General features: G+C 38.5%; 1 protein-coding gene across 1 annotated transcript in view; it reads left to right on the plus strand.

Annotated features, from left to right (window-relative positions):
• LOC135475174 (large neutral amino acids transporter small subunit 1-like) overlaps nucleotides 1-15,388 on the plus strand; it is a 43,300-nt gene that overhangs the window by 8,669 nt on the left and 19,243 nt on the right. The window contains exons 2-3 of the mRNA XM_064754962.1: nucleotides 8,675-8,833; nucleotides 13,595-13,730. Of these exons, the coding sequence (XP_064611032.1) occupies nucleotides 8,675-8,833; nucleotides 13,595-13,730 (295 nt within the window). The remainder of the gene's footprint in view (nucleotides 1-8,674; nucleotides 8,834-13,594; nucleotides 13,731-15,388) is intronic.

Raw genomic sequence — 15,388 nt, forward strand, 5'->3', positions numbered from 1 at the left:
TGTCGGCCTGGCGTTACATCAGCCTACACCTGTCGTAGGTGTCTATGTGCAGTGTTGGCCTGGCGTTACATCAGCCTACACCTTGCATAGGTGTCTACGTGCAGTGTCGGCCTGGCGTTACATCAGCCTACACCTGGCGTAGGTGTCTACGTGCATTGTCGGCCTGGCGTTACATCAGCCTACACCTGGCGTAGGTGTCTACGTGCATTGTCGGCCTGGCGTTACATCAGCCTACCTCTGGCGTAGGTGTCTATGTGCAGTGTCGGCCTGGTGTTACATCAGCCTACACCTGACATAGGTGTCTACCCCAGTGTTGGCCTGGCGTTACATCAGCCTACACCTGGCATAGGTATCTACGTCCAGTGTCAGTCTTGTTTTACTCTTCATTATTTACATGATACAGGTGTCAAGCTGCATCATACAGACAAGTGTCTCATTGAGAAATAAATGAAGGACCAAACGTTCTTTCTAATGCAACTATCTGTATTCATTAGTGGAGATGCTTTCATGTAAGTATCGTGAAAACACAAACATGCAGTTCAAGTCAAGTACTGTTTATGTGTAGCTGTGGGCAGTTTGTATCATGGCCAGAAAGTCGCTGGAGTAAAAATGTAGCTGAACGTACATATGGCTGGTTTTGATTTTAACAAGTATGAGCCACGTGGAAATGGGCCTCAGGGACGAGATGGCCTTTAACTAGCAATACATTACTTCAGATTCATGGACAGATATTGATTTGTGGCAGCAAGTGAGCTGGTTTTACATTAAACGCTCTGCTGCCATTGGCAGACAGAGATTTGCTGACACAAAGTAGATTTGCCATTGACTTAATCAGACATAAGATATACATCTAGCTATTTTGTAAACTCTATGAATCATTAACAAAAATTCTACTTTTTGTGTTAATTAGTAAAATAAAATCAGCATGCTGATATTCCTGTGGGATTGTTGTTAAAATAGCCTGTTTTTTTTTTCACTAAATTTTTTGTGAGGTTAATATAAGTCGTACGGAACACTTACGTAAAAGTGAGTTTAGCACTCTAGCACAGTGCAGTGACCCAGGAGCCTCCCACCAATGCAGTCATTGTGAGCTCATGCCCAGCTCATTCTGACTTCCTCTCCGTCCGTATGTGGGAAGCTCTGTCAGCAACCTGCAGATGGTTGTGGGTTTCCCCAGGCCTCTGCAAGGTTTTATCCCACCATAATGCTTGCCGTCATCGGATAAGTGAAATATTCTTGAGCACGGCGTAAAACAACAATCAAATAAATAAATAAATAAATACTTCACTAGGTATCTGACAAGCAAGGGCTATTATTGAAAGTGCTTACTAGCTCCCTTTTTAAAATTCACTGTCTGGTAGCTAGCAACTTTTTCCAAGCTGGCCTCAGAAAGATAACGAAAATCCTGAACAAGTTACGCTCCTGACTTTACGAAGCAGTTAATTGTCATGTGGAAGAACCAGTTAGATTTGGCCGTTCAGGAGTCTAAGGTTTCTCGAAAAGATTCTCCATGAGTGCTTGTTTCACTAAATACTCAACATTTGTGGGTTAATCCTCATTTACATGCCATAATTTCCCCCTCCATTATTTCTAAGTTTTCTGTGTTGTTGTGTTTGTTTATAAAGTACATGTAATTTAGTTAATGAGATATATTGCTATTCAGTTGCAAGATTAAAGCATGGGATTAAATTCCTTACCTAATAAACTTTATACTGATTAAATTGATTTTTTTTTACAAAATTCATGTACAAAGTGTTGATGTAGAAAAGAGTTGTTGATAATAATAATGAACTGATGTCATGATTAACAGTATCAATAACAAAATCAATAACAGTATCATTAATATGAAATAGACAAAGCCTAAGACTGAGCAAAGTGTATAGGCTCACATATCTGTTTAATTTGCCAAATTACTAACTGATCTGTTATCTGCATTTAGGCCCTGTACAGAAGCTGAAACAGAAACAGAACTGATCAAGTATATATTTGTATTGTTGTGTGTGGTGCATTCATATCTTTCTTTTTTATATGTACTTTAAACACTACTAGGCTGTGTATAGATCATGGAGGAATTTTACACTGATATTAAATTGTCTGTTCCATCATTCAGTCCCCACACCCTCCTACGCCATGAGCAAGGAGGATTAACAGAGGACAGTCAGGAAAAAATAATAATGTGAGAGTGAATACTCATTGTGTATGAGTTGCTAAATTTCTAGTGCACGTATAACATGAATAAGATTAACCCAGTGAACACAGAGATAGGTACTAGCTGAAATCAGAATTTGCAACAGGCTTGTCCCAGTATAACACCCATGTTTAGTTAAATTTAAGGGATACAGAATCGATTCTCATTGAGAGAGTTTCTGGTATTAAAATCTCCAGCCTTAGTTGGTCATGTTGGAATAAATCTGCTGTACCTAAAATTCAGTTTAGACCTGACTTAGCCTGAACTTCCCTTTATCTCACACCAGCCAATTAGAATTGATTCTGTATCCTTCAACACCTCCTGTAGATCTATCTAGCCTTATGTCTTAATCTATTGCCAATACTATTTTTGTGCTTGTAAATGTATGGTTAACATCAACAGTGATTAGTGTCAGTGTTTGTAACTACCAGGACCGTACGTGGGAAGGTCTGACAGCAACCTGCGGATGGTCATTGGTTTCCTCAGGGTTCTGCTCGGTTTCCTCCCACCATAATGCTGGCCTTTGTCATATAAATGAAATATTCTTGAATACGGCATAAAACACCAATCAAATAAATAAATAAATAACTACCAGAAAAAATCTATTGCATGTTAATCATATTAAGATACAGATGTACTGTGAATAAAAGTTGAACAACATGCTGCAAAGCCTATTTAAAGAGTTTTTGGTAGATTTAATTCATGGGTGACTGCCTCACAGGTTAATTCAAAATGCAAAATGTCAGGTAGGCTACCTGGGGAGGTATGATTCATGAAGTGAGTTCCTGGTTTCTGTCTGACCAGGTCTTGGTTTTTGCATGAAGTTAGTTCATGGTTTCTGTGTGACCAGGTCTTGGTTTCTCCATGACGTTAGTTCCAGGTTTCTGTGTGACCAGGTCTTGTTTTCTGCATGAAGTTAGTTCCAGGTTTCTGTGTGACCAGGTCTTGATTTCTACATGAAGTTAGTTCCAGGTTTCTGTCTGACCAGATCTTGGTTTCTGCATGAAGTTAGTTCATGGTTTCTGTCTGACCAGGTCTTGATTTGTGTATGAAGTTATTTCCAGGTTTCTGTGTGACCTGGTCTTGATTTGTGCATGACGTTAGTTCCAGGTTTCTGTCTGACCAGGTCTTGATTTGTGCATGAAGTTAGTTCCAGGTTTCTGTCTGACCAGATCTTGGTTTCTGCATGAAGTTAGTTCCTGGTTTCTGTCTGACCAGGTCCTGATTTGTGCAAGAAGTTAGTTCCAAATTTCTGTGTGACCTGGTCATGGTTTCTGCATGAAGTTAGTTCCAGGTTTCTGTCTGACCAGATCTTGGTTTCTGCATGAAGTTAGTTCATGGTTTCTGTCTGACCAGATCTTGGTTTCTGCATGAAGTTAGTTCATGGTTTCTGTCTGACCAGGCCCTGATTTGTGCATGAAGTTAGTTCCAGGTTTCTGTGTGACCAGGTCTTGATATGTGCATGAAGTTAGTTCCAGGTTTCTGTGTGACCAGGTCTTGATTTCTGCATGAAGTTAGTTCCAGATTTCTGTGTGACCAGGTCTTGATTTGTGCATGAAGTTAGTTCAGGTTTCTGTGTGACCAGGTCTTGGTTTCTGCATGAAGTTAGTTCCAGGTTTCTGTGTGACCAGGTCTTGATTTCTGCATGAAGTTAGTTCCAGGTTTCTGTGTGACCAGGTCTTGATTTCTACATGAAGTTAGTTCCAGGTTTCTGTGTGACCAGGCCCTGATTTGTGCATGAAGTTAGTTCCAGGTTTCTGTGTGACCAGGTCTTGATTTGTGCATGAAGTTAGTTCCAGGTTTCTGTGTGACCAGGTCTTGATATGTGCAAGAAGTTAGTTCCAGGTTTCTGTGTGACCAGGTCTTGATTTCTGCATGAAGTTAGTTCCAGATTTCTGTGTGACCAGGTCTTGATTTGTGCATGAAGTTAGTTCAGGTTTCTGTGTGACCAGGTCTTGGTTTCTGCATGAAGTTAGTTCCAGGTTTCTGTGTGACCAGGTCTTGATTTCTGCATGAAGTTAGTTCCAGGTTTCTGTGTGACCAGGTCTTGATTTGTGCATGAAGTTAGTTCCAGGTTTCTGTGTGACCAGGTCTTGATATGTGCATGAAGTTAGTTCCAGGTTTCTGTGTGACCAGGTCTTGATATGTGCAAGAAGTTAGTTCCAGGTTTCTGTGTGACCAGGTCTTGATTTCTGCATGAAGTTAGTTCCAGATTTCTGTGTTACCTGGTCATGGTTTCTGCATGAAGTTAGTTCCAGGTTTCTGTGTGACCAGGTCTTGATTTCTACATGAAGTTAGTTCATGGTTTCTGTCTGACCTGTTCTTGGGTAGATAAATCAGATTTTTGACATCACTACTCTGGCAGTGGGTAAATAAATCGACTGTATGTGGTTTGGGGTTGTGATTAAGATTAAGATAAGATTTTGGGCAACCCTACTCAGGCAGTGTTTGCTAAATCAGATGTTTGGCAGCCCTACACTAGCGGTAAAACAGATTTTGGACAGCCTTACTCTGACAGTGGGTATGATAATATTGTATCTCTCCTAATTAGTGACCAGTAAGATTGTAGATATAATTACAGCATAATTGGATTTATTTTGTTCAGATCTGTCCACATTCACTTGATGTGGGATCTTATCTCACAGGAAATGTACTGACCTTGACCTAGCTGTTTAACTAACTGATTGCCAGATCATGTATCTGAGTGACCTTGTTGTCAGTTTGGACGATCCTGATTCTCTGTCAGGTTTATTACACCTTTTGGAACACGCAGCAACACAAAAAGTTGTAAAACTAGAACACACTAGAGCTAATCTGTGCACCAGAGTATGGATATATGTGTGTGTGTATATATATATATATATATATATATATATATATATATATAAGCTCAACTGCATCGCCTTGAGATAGCAATTTGGTGTGCTGACAAATGAGTGGCTTTTCTGAACACAAAGATCTTCGCATAAAGTTTGATCTTTTGCGACAGGTTTCTGGTTGTGTTGATGAAATTTTCCACATAGTTTTAGTGGCCGGCAGCTTCATCATGTCATTAGACTTGAACGCAGGTTTCATTTGTTTCATAGCTTACAGCTTCATTTGTTTCATAGCTTACAGCTTCATTTGTTTCATAGCTTACAGCTTCATTTGTTTCATAGCTTACAGTTTCACCAAACTACTTGTTTTAATAAATGATGTAAACCAGTTAGAGTCTGCAATTTAAGTCAAGAAAGTTAAGTGTGGCAAATTACTTAATTTTATTAATTTATTAATTTTAATTAATTGATTTTTTTTGTATCACTTGATCATGATTACTCAGAGTACTTACTTATTTATTTGTTGATCAATGCCAATTTTTAATACTTTAACAGAATAAGATGATTGTGTCTGAATTTGGAATCTATATGATGAACATTGCATATGCCCTAAACATTTGCACCAAAAAGTACATTTTTAGAAGCAAACAAAAGTCATTAATATTACTTTAGGTGCCGAAACATAAATGTTTCCACTAGGAATCATCCTACCTTACAAACAAACTACAGTACTGCATTGTTTAAGATCTCAGAATCAGGCAAGATGTATAGGCTGTAAAACTTAGTCATGGATAAAATTTAGGTCAACTACAGTATTCTTTTATTTATGTATACCAAGTGCTTTTAATTGTTTGAACTCGTGAACGTTTCCTTAGGAGCGTGTTTTCCTGTGTAAAGGATGGACAGCGTGGAACTCATTCTACAAGTCAGATTGTATCATTGAAACGACCAACATTCAAATCTGCTTATTTTTTGTACTTCAGGTGTCAAAGTGTCACAGTGATGTATGTTTTAATGTACAGTTACCATGGTGATTTCTGATCTTACCACCTGGTTGTAAAATCTTCATTCAGGATGTTGCTGTCTTAACTCTCAAATTGTGAACAATGAGCTCTCAGTGTTGAAAAGCTGTACATACATGTATATACATGTAAGATAAGCGGAGTAAGTTTCAACTATTCTTTTGTCCCAGTTTAAGGCCTTGAATCTCTTGACATCTTTGGAACATTAAAAGTTGAAACTGCAGATTTTTTTTCCTTTTCTCTCACATTTCTTAATATGCGTGATTTGTCACAGTGGGGTGACTGTGTTTGCCCCAAATCCATTAAGCTCAGGCAAAGAAGCAAACTCTCCCCAGACCGTACGCTTGTACATGTTGTATGATCATCCTACAACCCCATTACAGCCATACATCTTTATCAGAGGCAAATACTACCAATAGTCTTCTAAAGCAATTAAACATCTACCAAACCGAATAGGGATATAAGCATCTCTCAAACCATATGCACATCTCTCAAACCATATACACATCTCTCAAACCATATATGCATCTCTCAAAACATATATGCATCTCTCACACCATATATGCATCTCTCACACCATATATGCATCTCTCAAACCAAATATGCATCTCTCAAACAAAATACGCATCTCTCAAAACGTATACACATCTCTCAAACCAAATATGCATCTCTCAAACCAAATAGGCATCTCTCAAACCAAATACGCATATCTCAAACCATATATGCATCTCTCAAATCAGATATGGATCTGTCAAACCAAATAGGGATCTCTCAAACCATATACACATCTCTCAAACGAAATACGCATCTCTCAAACCATATACGCATCTCTAAAACCATATACGCATCTCTCAAACCATATACGCATCTCTCAAACGATATATGCATCTCTCAAACCATATATGTCTCTCAAACCATATACACATCTCTCAAACCAAATACGCATCTCTCAAACAAAATATGCATCTCTCAAAACGTATACACATCTCTCAAACCAAATATGCATCTCTCAAACCAAATACGCATATCTCAAACCATATATGCATCTCTCAAACCAAATACGCATATCTCAAACCAAATAAAGTTCTGTCAAACAAGGATCTTACCAGCTGACTGAACAGCTTGTAAACTTGCTTGTAAATGTGCATCTCTCAAACCAAATATGCATCTCTCAAACCATATACGCATCTCTCAAACCATATTTGCATCTCTCAAACCATATACACATCTCTCAAACCAAATATGCATCCCTCAAACCATATATGCATCTCTCAAAACATATATGCATCTCTCACACCATATATGCATCTCTCACACCATATATGCATCTCTCAAACCAAATATGCAACTCTCAAACCAAATATGCATCTCTCAAACCAAATAAAGTTCTGTCAAACAAGGATCTTACCAGCTGACTGAACAGCTTGTAAACTTAGCTACATGTATTTGAATGAAGCAACTTGCAGCAAAGCCTCTTCAGCTTAGGAGAAGAAGCTTATTTGGTTTTGGACATGATTATTTGGTTTGGTAAATGTTTATTCACTTTGAGACAGGGTTATTTGGTTTGGGAGAGGGTTTGTTATTTCCTTTGGGTGTAGCCCCTGATTTTGTTCGTCCTATTGGTTGAGATGACCTTTGTCAAGTACATGTACCTGATGACCTCATGTGACTCTCGGATATATGTAACCCAAATGTCATACTTGTGGTGTTTAGGGAAATAATCTGCCAGACTATTAATAGAAGGGCCCTACTGGGGACCTCTTCAATATTGGTACCAAAACCACATGGGCAATGCAGGCTGGGATATCTCAGAGCTTCTCTGTTTGAGGCTACATGTATATTGGAGCCAGCACCTAGCAAGTTTGTCTTAGTAATTAAATGACTGTGTAACATTAGATGTGAATAAAATAAATAAACTATCTGTCATTATTGTATTACACTTCATATTCAGGTAAAAAAGAGAAGTTTATTAATGTTTTTGGTATATTTTGGTAACATAATTTACCGATCACGTGTCTTAACACCATGTACCAGAGACACAAGTGACCTGCCTTTCCTTCTGGGGCTGAAGTGCACAACTTCTCAATTTTCTCCAATGTTTGTCGTCAAAAAAGTAACTGTTTTGTGAAGCTTTTTTTCACCCTTGTTCTAGTATATGTAATGTTAAATAGATGGTTAAGATTTCTGACAGGTCACATAATGCAACAGGACTTTGCTACATTTAGCTATAAAAGGGTGTGAACTTGCTCTTCTTCAATTTTTTTTCATGTTTGCAAGATGTTTGCAAACATGAACATTGTCAAACATTTTTGGAGGGCATGACTTTTTGCAAAGCCCTGAAATGGACCAGCCCAACCAATGTAGTTTCATTGCCAAAATCAAATTAAAAAGATGCATGAGTCTCCACAGCCTCACCAGCTTGAAATGGATTTTAACTTTTGATCTTTGATTTTGTGAATGGTAAGTCAGCATGGGTACGAAATTGCGTGGGCCGTAAATAGCATGTAGCTGATTGAGCATGTTTTTTGTCTTTTTTTTTTTATTTTCTTATTATTATTATGGGACGATTTATACATTTATATAAAATTTGTACAAATGTTAAAACTTTTTGGATTTCTTTATATAATATACATATTTTCATTGCTCAGGTGGGTTTATCACTGATAATATGGGCAGCTTGTGGATTACTCTCTTTGATTGGAGCGCTATGTTACGCCGAGCTTGGGACAACCATCACATCATCAGGGGGAGATTACGCCTACATCATGGAGGCTTTTGGTCCATTCCTTGCCTTTCTTCAACTCTGGGTAAGTGAGAGCTGTTGTTGTTGTTGTTCAGTGTGTATAGAGTAGATGAATGTTCAGTTGGCTATCTTGCAGAGCAGTGGATTTTGTCTACATTATGTTTCTTCACTATATCCAACTCCAAATACATGCAAAACCCGAGTTTAAGACTTCAACGCAGACAGATTCCCAGACGAGAAACAGATCTCACCCACATTTGTATAGACAGATGTGATTGGTTAGACGCCTACAACCTCTTTACAGCAGCCATGGACAAACATGATATTAGGGGCCCTGGTAAGTGAGTGCTTGGGGTTTAACATTGCACTTAGTGGCCTCGGTAAGTGAGTGCTTGGGGTTTAACATTGTACTTAGTGGCCTCGGTAAGTGAGTGCTTGGGGTTTAACATTGTACTTAGTGGCCCTGGTAAGTGAGTGCTTGGGGTTTAACATTGTACTTAGTGGCCCTGGTAAGTGGGTGCTTTGGGTTTAACATTGTACTTAGTGGCCCTGGTAAGTGAGTGCTTGGGGTTTAACATTGTACTTAGTGGCCCTGGTAAGTGAGTGCTTGGGGTTTAACATTGTACTTAGTGGCCCTGGTAAGTGAGTGCTTGGGGTTTAACATTGTACTTAGTGGCCCTGGTAAGTGAGTGCTTGGGGTTTAACATTGTACTTAGTGGCCCTGGTAAGTGGGTGCTTGGGGTTTAACATTGTACTTAGTGGCCGTGGTGAAGTGGGTTGACACTTTGCACCTGATCCCTTGTCATTACTCACCCAAGCTGTATCACTACTGAGCAGAGTGGGTAGCAGAGGGAAGGAGGGTAGCAGAACAGCAACATAATAGAGCGCTACAGAAAGGGGAGAAACAGTGTACAATGTATTAACCTATAAAACTTCAGAAAGAGTAGTAAAACTGGGTAATATGATGTTGTACAAAAAATTAATGTGTAGTGCTGGTAGCATCTGATTTTTGATAATGGCATTTTGAGATAAAAATTAAATGTTATAAAATTTGAAAAGTAAACCAAATGTCTAAACCTGTCTATTAAGAATCCGTGCAGATTTATTGAGAGATGAAACTGTAAGTGATATCAAACAGGTTATTTGGTTCCACTGGTGATTTCAATTTACAATTAACTTCATTTTCAACAAAACAGCGCATGAACTTCCTTTTTTAGCTCTCCTGTAAGAAGTTAGGAGAGGTATAGTGAGAGTGTCAATCATTCTACTTTATTTTGGTTTAGAGGTCAGTATTTGAACATATCACATAACTTGAACATTATGCAGTTTTTACAAACTGCTGAGTCAGGCGTGATATCGATATTCTCTGAATGCCTTGCATGGTTAGCCACAATAAGGCTGAAATATTGCCAAGGTGGCGTTAAGTGTCAAACTGTCATAATGTCACCGTGCCATTTGGATTACTGGTAACTTATGCCGTAGAATAGTAAGTTGTGTTGGATTTACATTTACATGTACTGTAAAGAAACTTTTCCAAGATTCACATGACAGGAACTAGTTGAGGTTCACTTCAATTCATCAAGTGAATTACTCTTGATTACTAGGTAAAACCGCAAAGTACATAAAAAATGCTAAACTGGTTTGTGAATTTCTAATGTAACATTAATTCGCTGATTGGTGCCTTACAAAAAAAAATAAAACGAAAAAGCGGGGAGAGAAAATTGTTATTTTCTGGAAAGGATTTACACATTTTTGACTTATTTGAGTACAAATAAACATGTGAAGGTTGAATGTTATTAAATATTTTTCTCGTGAAAAGTGGAAATGATATACGTCTTGTGTGTTATCATTTCCACCTTTCAAGAGAAAAATATTTCCAAATTTCATTGTGAAATATTCTGTTTGTTATTTATATTTTGACGACATCATGTTTTTGTGCATTTGAACAAGTTTAAGCAATGCTCCAGCTGTAAGCCTTCCCAGACTTAATAACGTGAAATCATGCATGACATCTTGTATGAAATATCACTTTTATCAGTGGAGGAAATCCTGACATTTCACCTTCATATAAATAATATAAGAAAATTATACATTTGTGCTCGGTCTGCTTAATGATGAGGAACTGGTTAAAAGAATTTCTGGATCCAGATCCAAAGCACCACTAGATCCAGACACAAACTGTAATGAATTGGTGCTTGGCACCAAAGAATGAAACGTTGAACTGGTTTGTGATTTTCTGATGTAACATTAATTCAGAAAAAAAGGAAAATTGGGGGGGAAAATTCATTATTGTCAGAAAAGGATTTACACATGTTTGGCTTGTTTGAGTAAAAACAAACATTAAAATATCTCTTCAGAAAAGCAAATATTCTAAATGTTTTTTGTTGAAATAACTATTTCACAACCTTTGACTATTTTCTGTTCCCAAAAGTCCTTTTGTTACACTTTATAACACTTGCACCCACCTGCTTTATAAACAGGTGCACTCTGCTGTTGTAAGCTGGCAGAGTGTTCTTGGTATAACAATTGGAATTGTTTGGAAGCACTCCTGTGGTTTAGGTTTATACTAGTACTGTAAAATGATACTCGTAAACAAGCTCTGGGAATCAAACAAAGGTTGATATAGTACAGCTGTTTGCACATCCTGCAACTGATGTTGTTTTGAAATCGTAGCATTGGCGTATACATATCCGAATTCCTGATCCCCTCTCAGGAAGAGAGAGCCATTTTTAGTGCAATTTGTTCCCCTTTTTAGTTTGATTTTAGAAACAAAACTGATTTGGTCAGGTTTGCAAATTTCAGGGCTTCACAAAATGTTTAATCTTATTACTCTACATAGAATAATACCCCCAGAGTTTGCTTTCAAGAGTAAACATCTTGCCAACATGTGAAAAGGTTGCATGATAATAAGCGCAGCGAATGTGGACGCAGTGAACTGTGCTGCACCAAGTGCAGCAGGAGAATCTCTGGCATTCTCTTGGCGGAACTGTAAACTCAGATTATAGGTGATGACATGGGGTTAATATTCCAGCACAACTTTTGACTTTTTTATCACTTTGAAATGTTTTGAGTGAGCGAAAAAGCAGACTTGTGTAAGAAAGAAGACACCCTGATGAGTGATCCTGCAGCATGGGGCGGCTGAAAACAGGATGGTATCTGTCTGGGGTGCTAGTGATGAGACAACGGAATGCCTAAGGCTGGGTTGTCTGGCAGGGGGCAGGGTGTGAGACCTAGGCCAGGGAATGGCCAACTCTCCAGATGTCTACAAGGGAATTTAAGGAGCTTGTTAGGTTTAATGACTTCCATGGAGTTCTGGCTAGAGACCAAAACTGGCCTGTTCAGGCTGCATAAATGTAGCCAATTAAACAGCAAGGGAGATGGTGTTTTGGTTATACTCTAACGAAGCACTAATCCGTTTTTGTTTTTCTGTTTTCTAACCTGTGTGATAAAAGAGAAAATAAGTGTAGCTGAAAATTGTTTTTTTAAGAAGGATGTTGAACCTGTTTTTGATGTTGATATTGGATTGGAACACTGATGAGTACATGTTTACACCTTCCTTCTCTCTTCACCCTGCCAGTCCAAAGTTCTAGGGTCTAAATAACTCTATGACTTTATCATTTATCACATATGTCTCAGTTTTGCATCCCGATTGCCCTTGGAAACATACCAATTTTCTCCAGAAAAAAATTAGTGTTTAGGTCTAAAATAGCAAAAAGATGCTTCTGTGCTTTCCAGCTCGATTGTTCCTTTGCAGATATAAAACATTTATTTGCCCTGAGGAAAAAATTTAAATTTTTTAACAGAGAAATGACCATGCAAAAAGAGAACTGGGTGTGTAACATCAATTCATTTCTGGATTCAAAATTTTTTTTGGACATATGGACACTGATGACTTTGATAATTAAGGCTTGAGTCGTGGGGTGCTGGAGAACCCATAGGCCACTTTATTTATTTGTTTATTTATTTGATTGGTGTTTTACGCCATACTCAAGAATATTTCACTTATACGACAGCGGCCAGCATTATGGTGGGAGAAAACCGGGCAGAGCCCGGGGGAAACCCACAACCATCCGCAGGTTGTTGACAGACCTTCCCACTTATGGCCGGAGAGGAAGCCAGCATGAGCTGGACTTGAACTCACAGCGAGCGCATTGGTGAGAGGCTTCTGGGTCAAAACGCTGCGCTAGCGCGCTAACCGACTGAGCCACGGAGGCCCCCTTGGGCCACTTTAAACAAAGTTCATAAATCAAATTTACCATGACTTTGTTTTTTGATGAATGATATTGTCTGAGTTTTAGTACCATAAAGAAAGGAAAATTCACAAAAACTATGAAGTTATATGATAGTTCAGGTTGGTAGGTATATAGTGAATATGTGACACCTGTCTTGTACAGTGTATTGTACAATAGAAAAAGCATTGTGCATTCGAAGGTCTGGCAACAACCTGTGGATGGTCATGGGTTTCCGCCGGGCTCTGCCCGGTTTCCTCCCACCATAATGCTGGCTACCTTCTTATAAGTGAAATATTCTACAGTACAATGTAAAACACCAATCGAATAAATAAGTAGGTAAATAGAAAAACCATCATACCAATCATCATATGTCAAAAATTGTCTGTTTGTCCGTTTGTCAATTTGCCAAGTTTTCTGTAAAATAAAACAGTATATTTGCTGTGAGCGAGAAGTAAAGCTGGAGCTACAGAGATGCTGTACTTTAAAATAAACTTTGATTTTAGTCAAAATTTAATGCGTAGTCTTGCCCTAACGAAGCAGCAGGTACAGTATCCTCACCCGTGATTGATGAAGTTTTTGTGTTTTTGTTTCAGGTCAACCTAATTATCATCCGACCTTCAGCCCAAGCCATTGTGGCCTTGACCTTTGCCTTTTATGCTCTCCAGCCAGTGTTCGCAACCTGTGAGCCTCCAGACTTGGCTGTTAAGCTGCTGGCAGCTGTCTGTATATGTAAGTCGTCTCGAGTGGCTAGACTGTTATGATCCAGTCATAAATGCCAACCTGGTTTCAAATTTTTTTCTGACACGAAAAGGCTATTATTTGGCCTATGTGCAGTTGTAATGATTCAAATCATTAAACAGAGGGTATTACACAGTGAAGGTTGCATATCATAAATGTTTTTTTTCGTGATAGGTGGAAATGATATGCATCTCGCGGGTTATCATTTCCGCCTTTCAAGAGATAATATTTATGATTTTCAACTTCCATGGTGAAATGTTCAAAATCAAAAGTAAATCACCACAGCGAACCATGTGCTCAACTCCAGCATATGTTAGTTTTCAGGCACTTTAGGCTGCAGCGAAAGCGCCTCTGCCACCACCCACAGCCATGGACAATGTCTACCATGATATTTGTCATTGTGACATTCTCAAGTGTTTGCCATGAAGAAGATGTAGGGTTATAAATGCTCTTTGTGGTAACTATACTGCAAGCTTCTATATTGTACAAAATCATCTCAATATATCTCTCAGATGTATGATTTCAATTCCCCACGAATAGTCAGTCTGCAGTGTTAAAGTATCATTTAGGGTGCACTTCCTGACACGTACATGAATTTAAGATTTCATGAAGAGAGAAGCTTAATGCAATGGAATAAAAAATATCATGAGAACAGCTAGCAACATATTACAGATAAACACTTCAGATTTATACTATATACTGCCAAAAATTAAAGCACAAAATAATAAATTCTTGTCTTCTGATGTAGGCCCTATATTTGGATTTAGCCTATATCAGCAACTGTTTTATCATCTTTAACTCCCAAACGGCAGCTGTTGACAAAGTTTGTAGGGCAAAGAAACGTTTAGACTGGTAAAAGAAAATTTACCTGTCGCATCAGGCAGGTTACCATAGAAAAACAAATACTGCAACCTCTGCTATCAAATAATGTGAAATCATGCATAACGTCTTGTATGAAGTATGACTTTTATCATGGAGGAAATCCCGATATTTCACCCTCATATAAATAATATAAGAAAATTATACATTTGTGCTGTATATGCCTAATGATGAGGAATTGGTCAAAAGAATTTCTGAATCCAGATCCAAATCGTAATCCAAGCTGTGCACAAAAGAATTAAACCTTGATACTTGTTCAGAATGAGTGGGGGGGGGGGGGGGGGGAACAAACACATTCATCTCTGTGATTCTCTGCATAATACAACCTCAAGCAGAACATGTAATAATGAATGGTGTAAAGACTAAAGCTCCATGCCTAGTCAGCAATATTGCAGCCATATTGTGACGATCATACAGAAAGTGAAGGCCAAGTCCTCTGTATAAATAACAGGTTGGCGATAGAATCACATTAAATAACTCTGCTCTAGCTTGTAAAACATTTTATCACAACACATATCTAACGATTTTACTGATCAAGTTAGAGCTGAGCTACTAAAGAAGCAAGAGTTCCATAAATGATGCTTTGTCATTCGCCACTCTGTGGCTGGCTTTGGTCAGATATCAGAGTGCCTTAAAGGAGTAATTGACCCCAGAATAAAATGTGCCCGATCACCACAGGAAGTCGTGTGACGATAGAGTTTGGCGGCGAAATAAACAATCTCTGCCACCCCTGCACTTTTCACCGAACCATTACCGTTTTTTTCCTATGA

Source organism: Liolophura sinensis, chromosome 9 (genome assembly GCF_032854445.1).
Source record: "Liolophura sinensis isolate JHLJ2023 chromosome 9, CUHK_Ljap_v2, whole genome shotgun sequence".
In the NCBI taxonomy this organism is placed as follows: domain Eukaryota; kingdom Metazoa; phylum Mollusca; class Polyplacophora; order Chitonida; family Chitonidae; genus Liolophura; species Liolophura sinensis.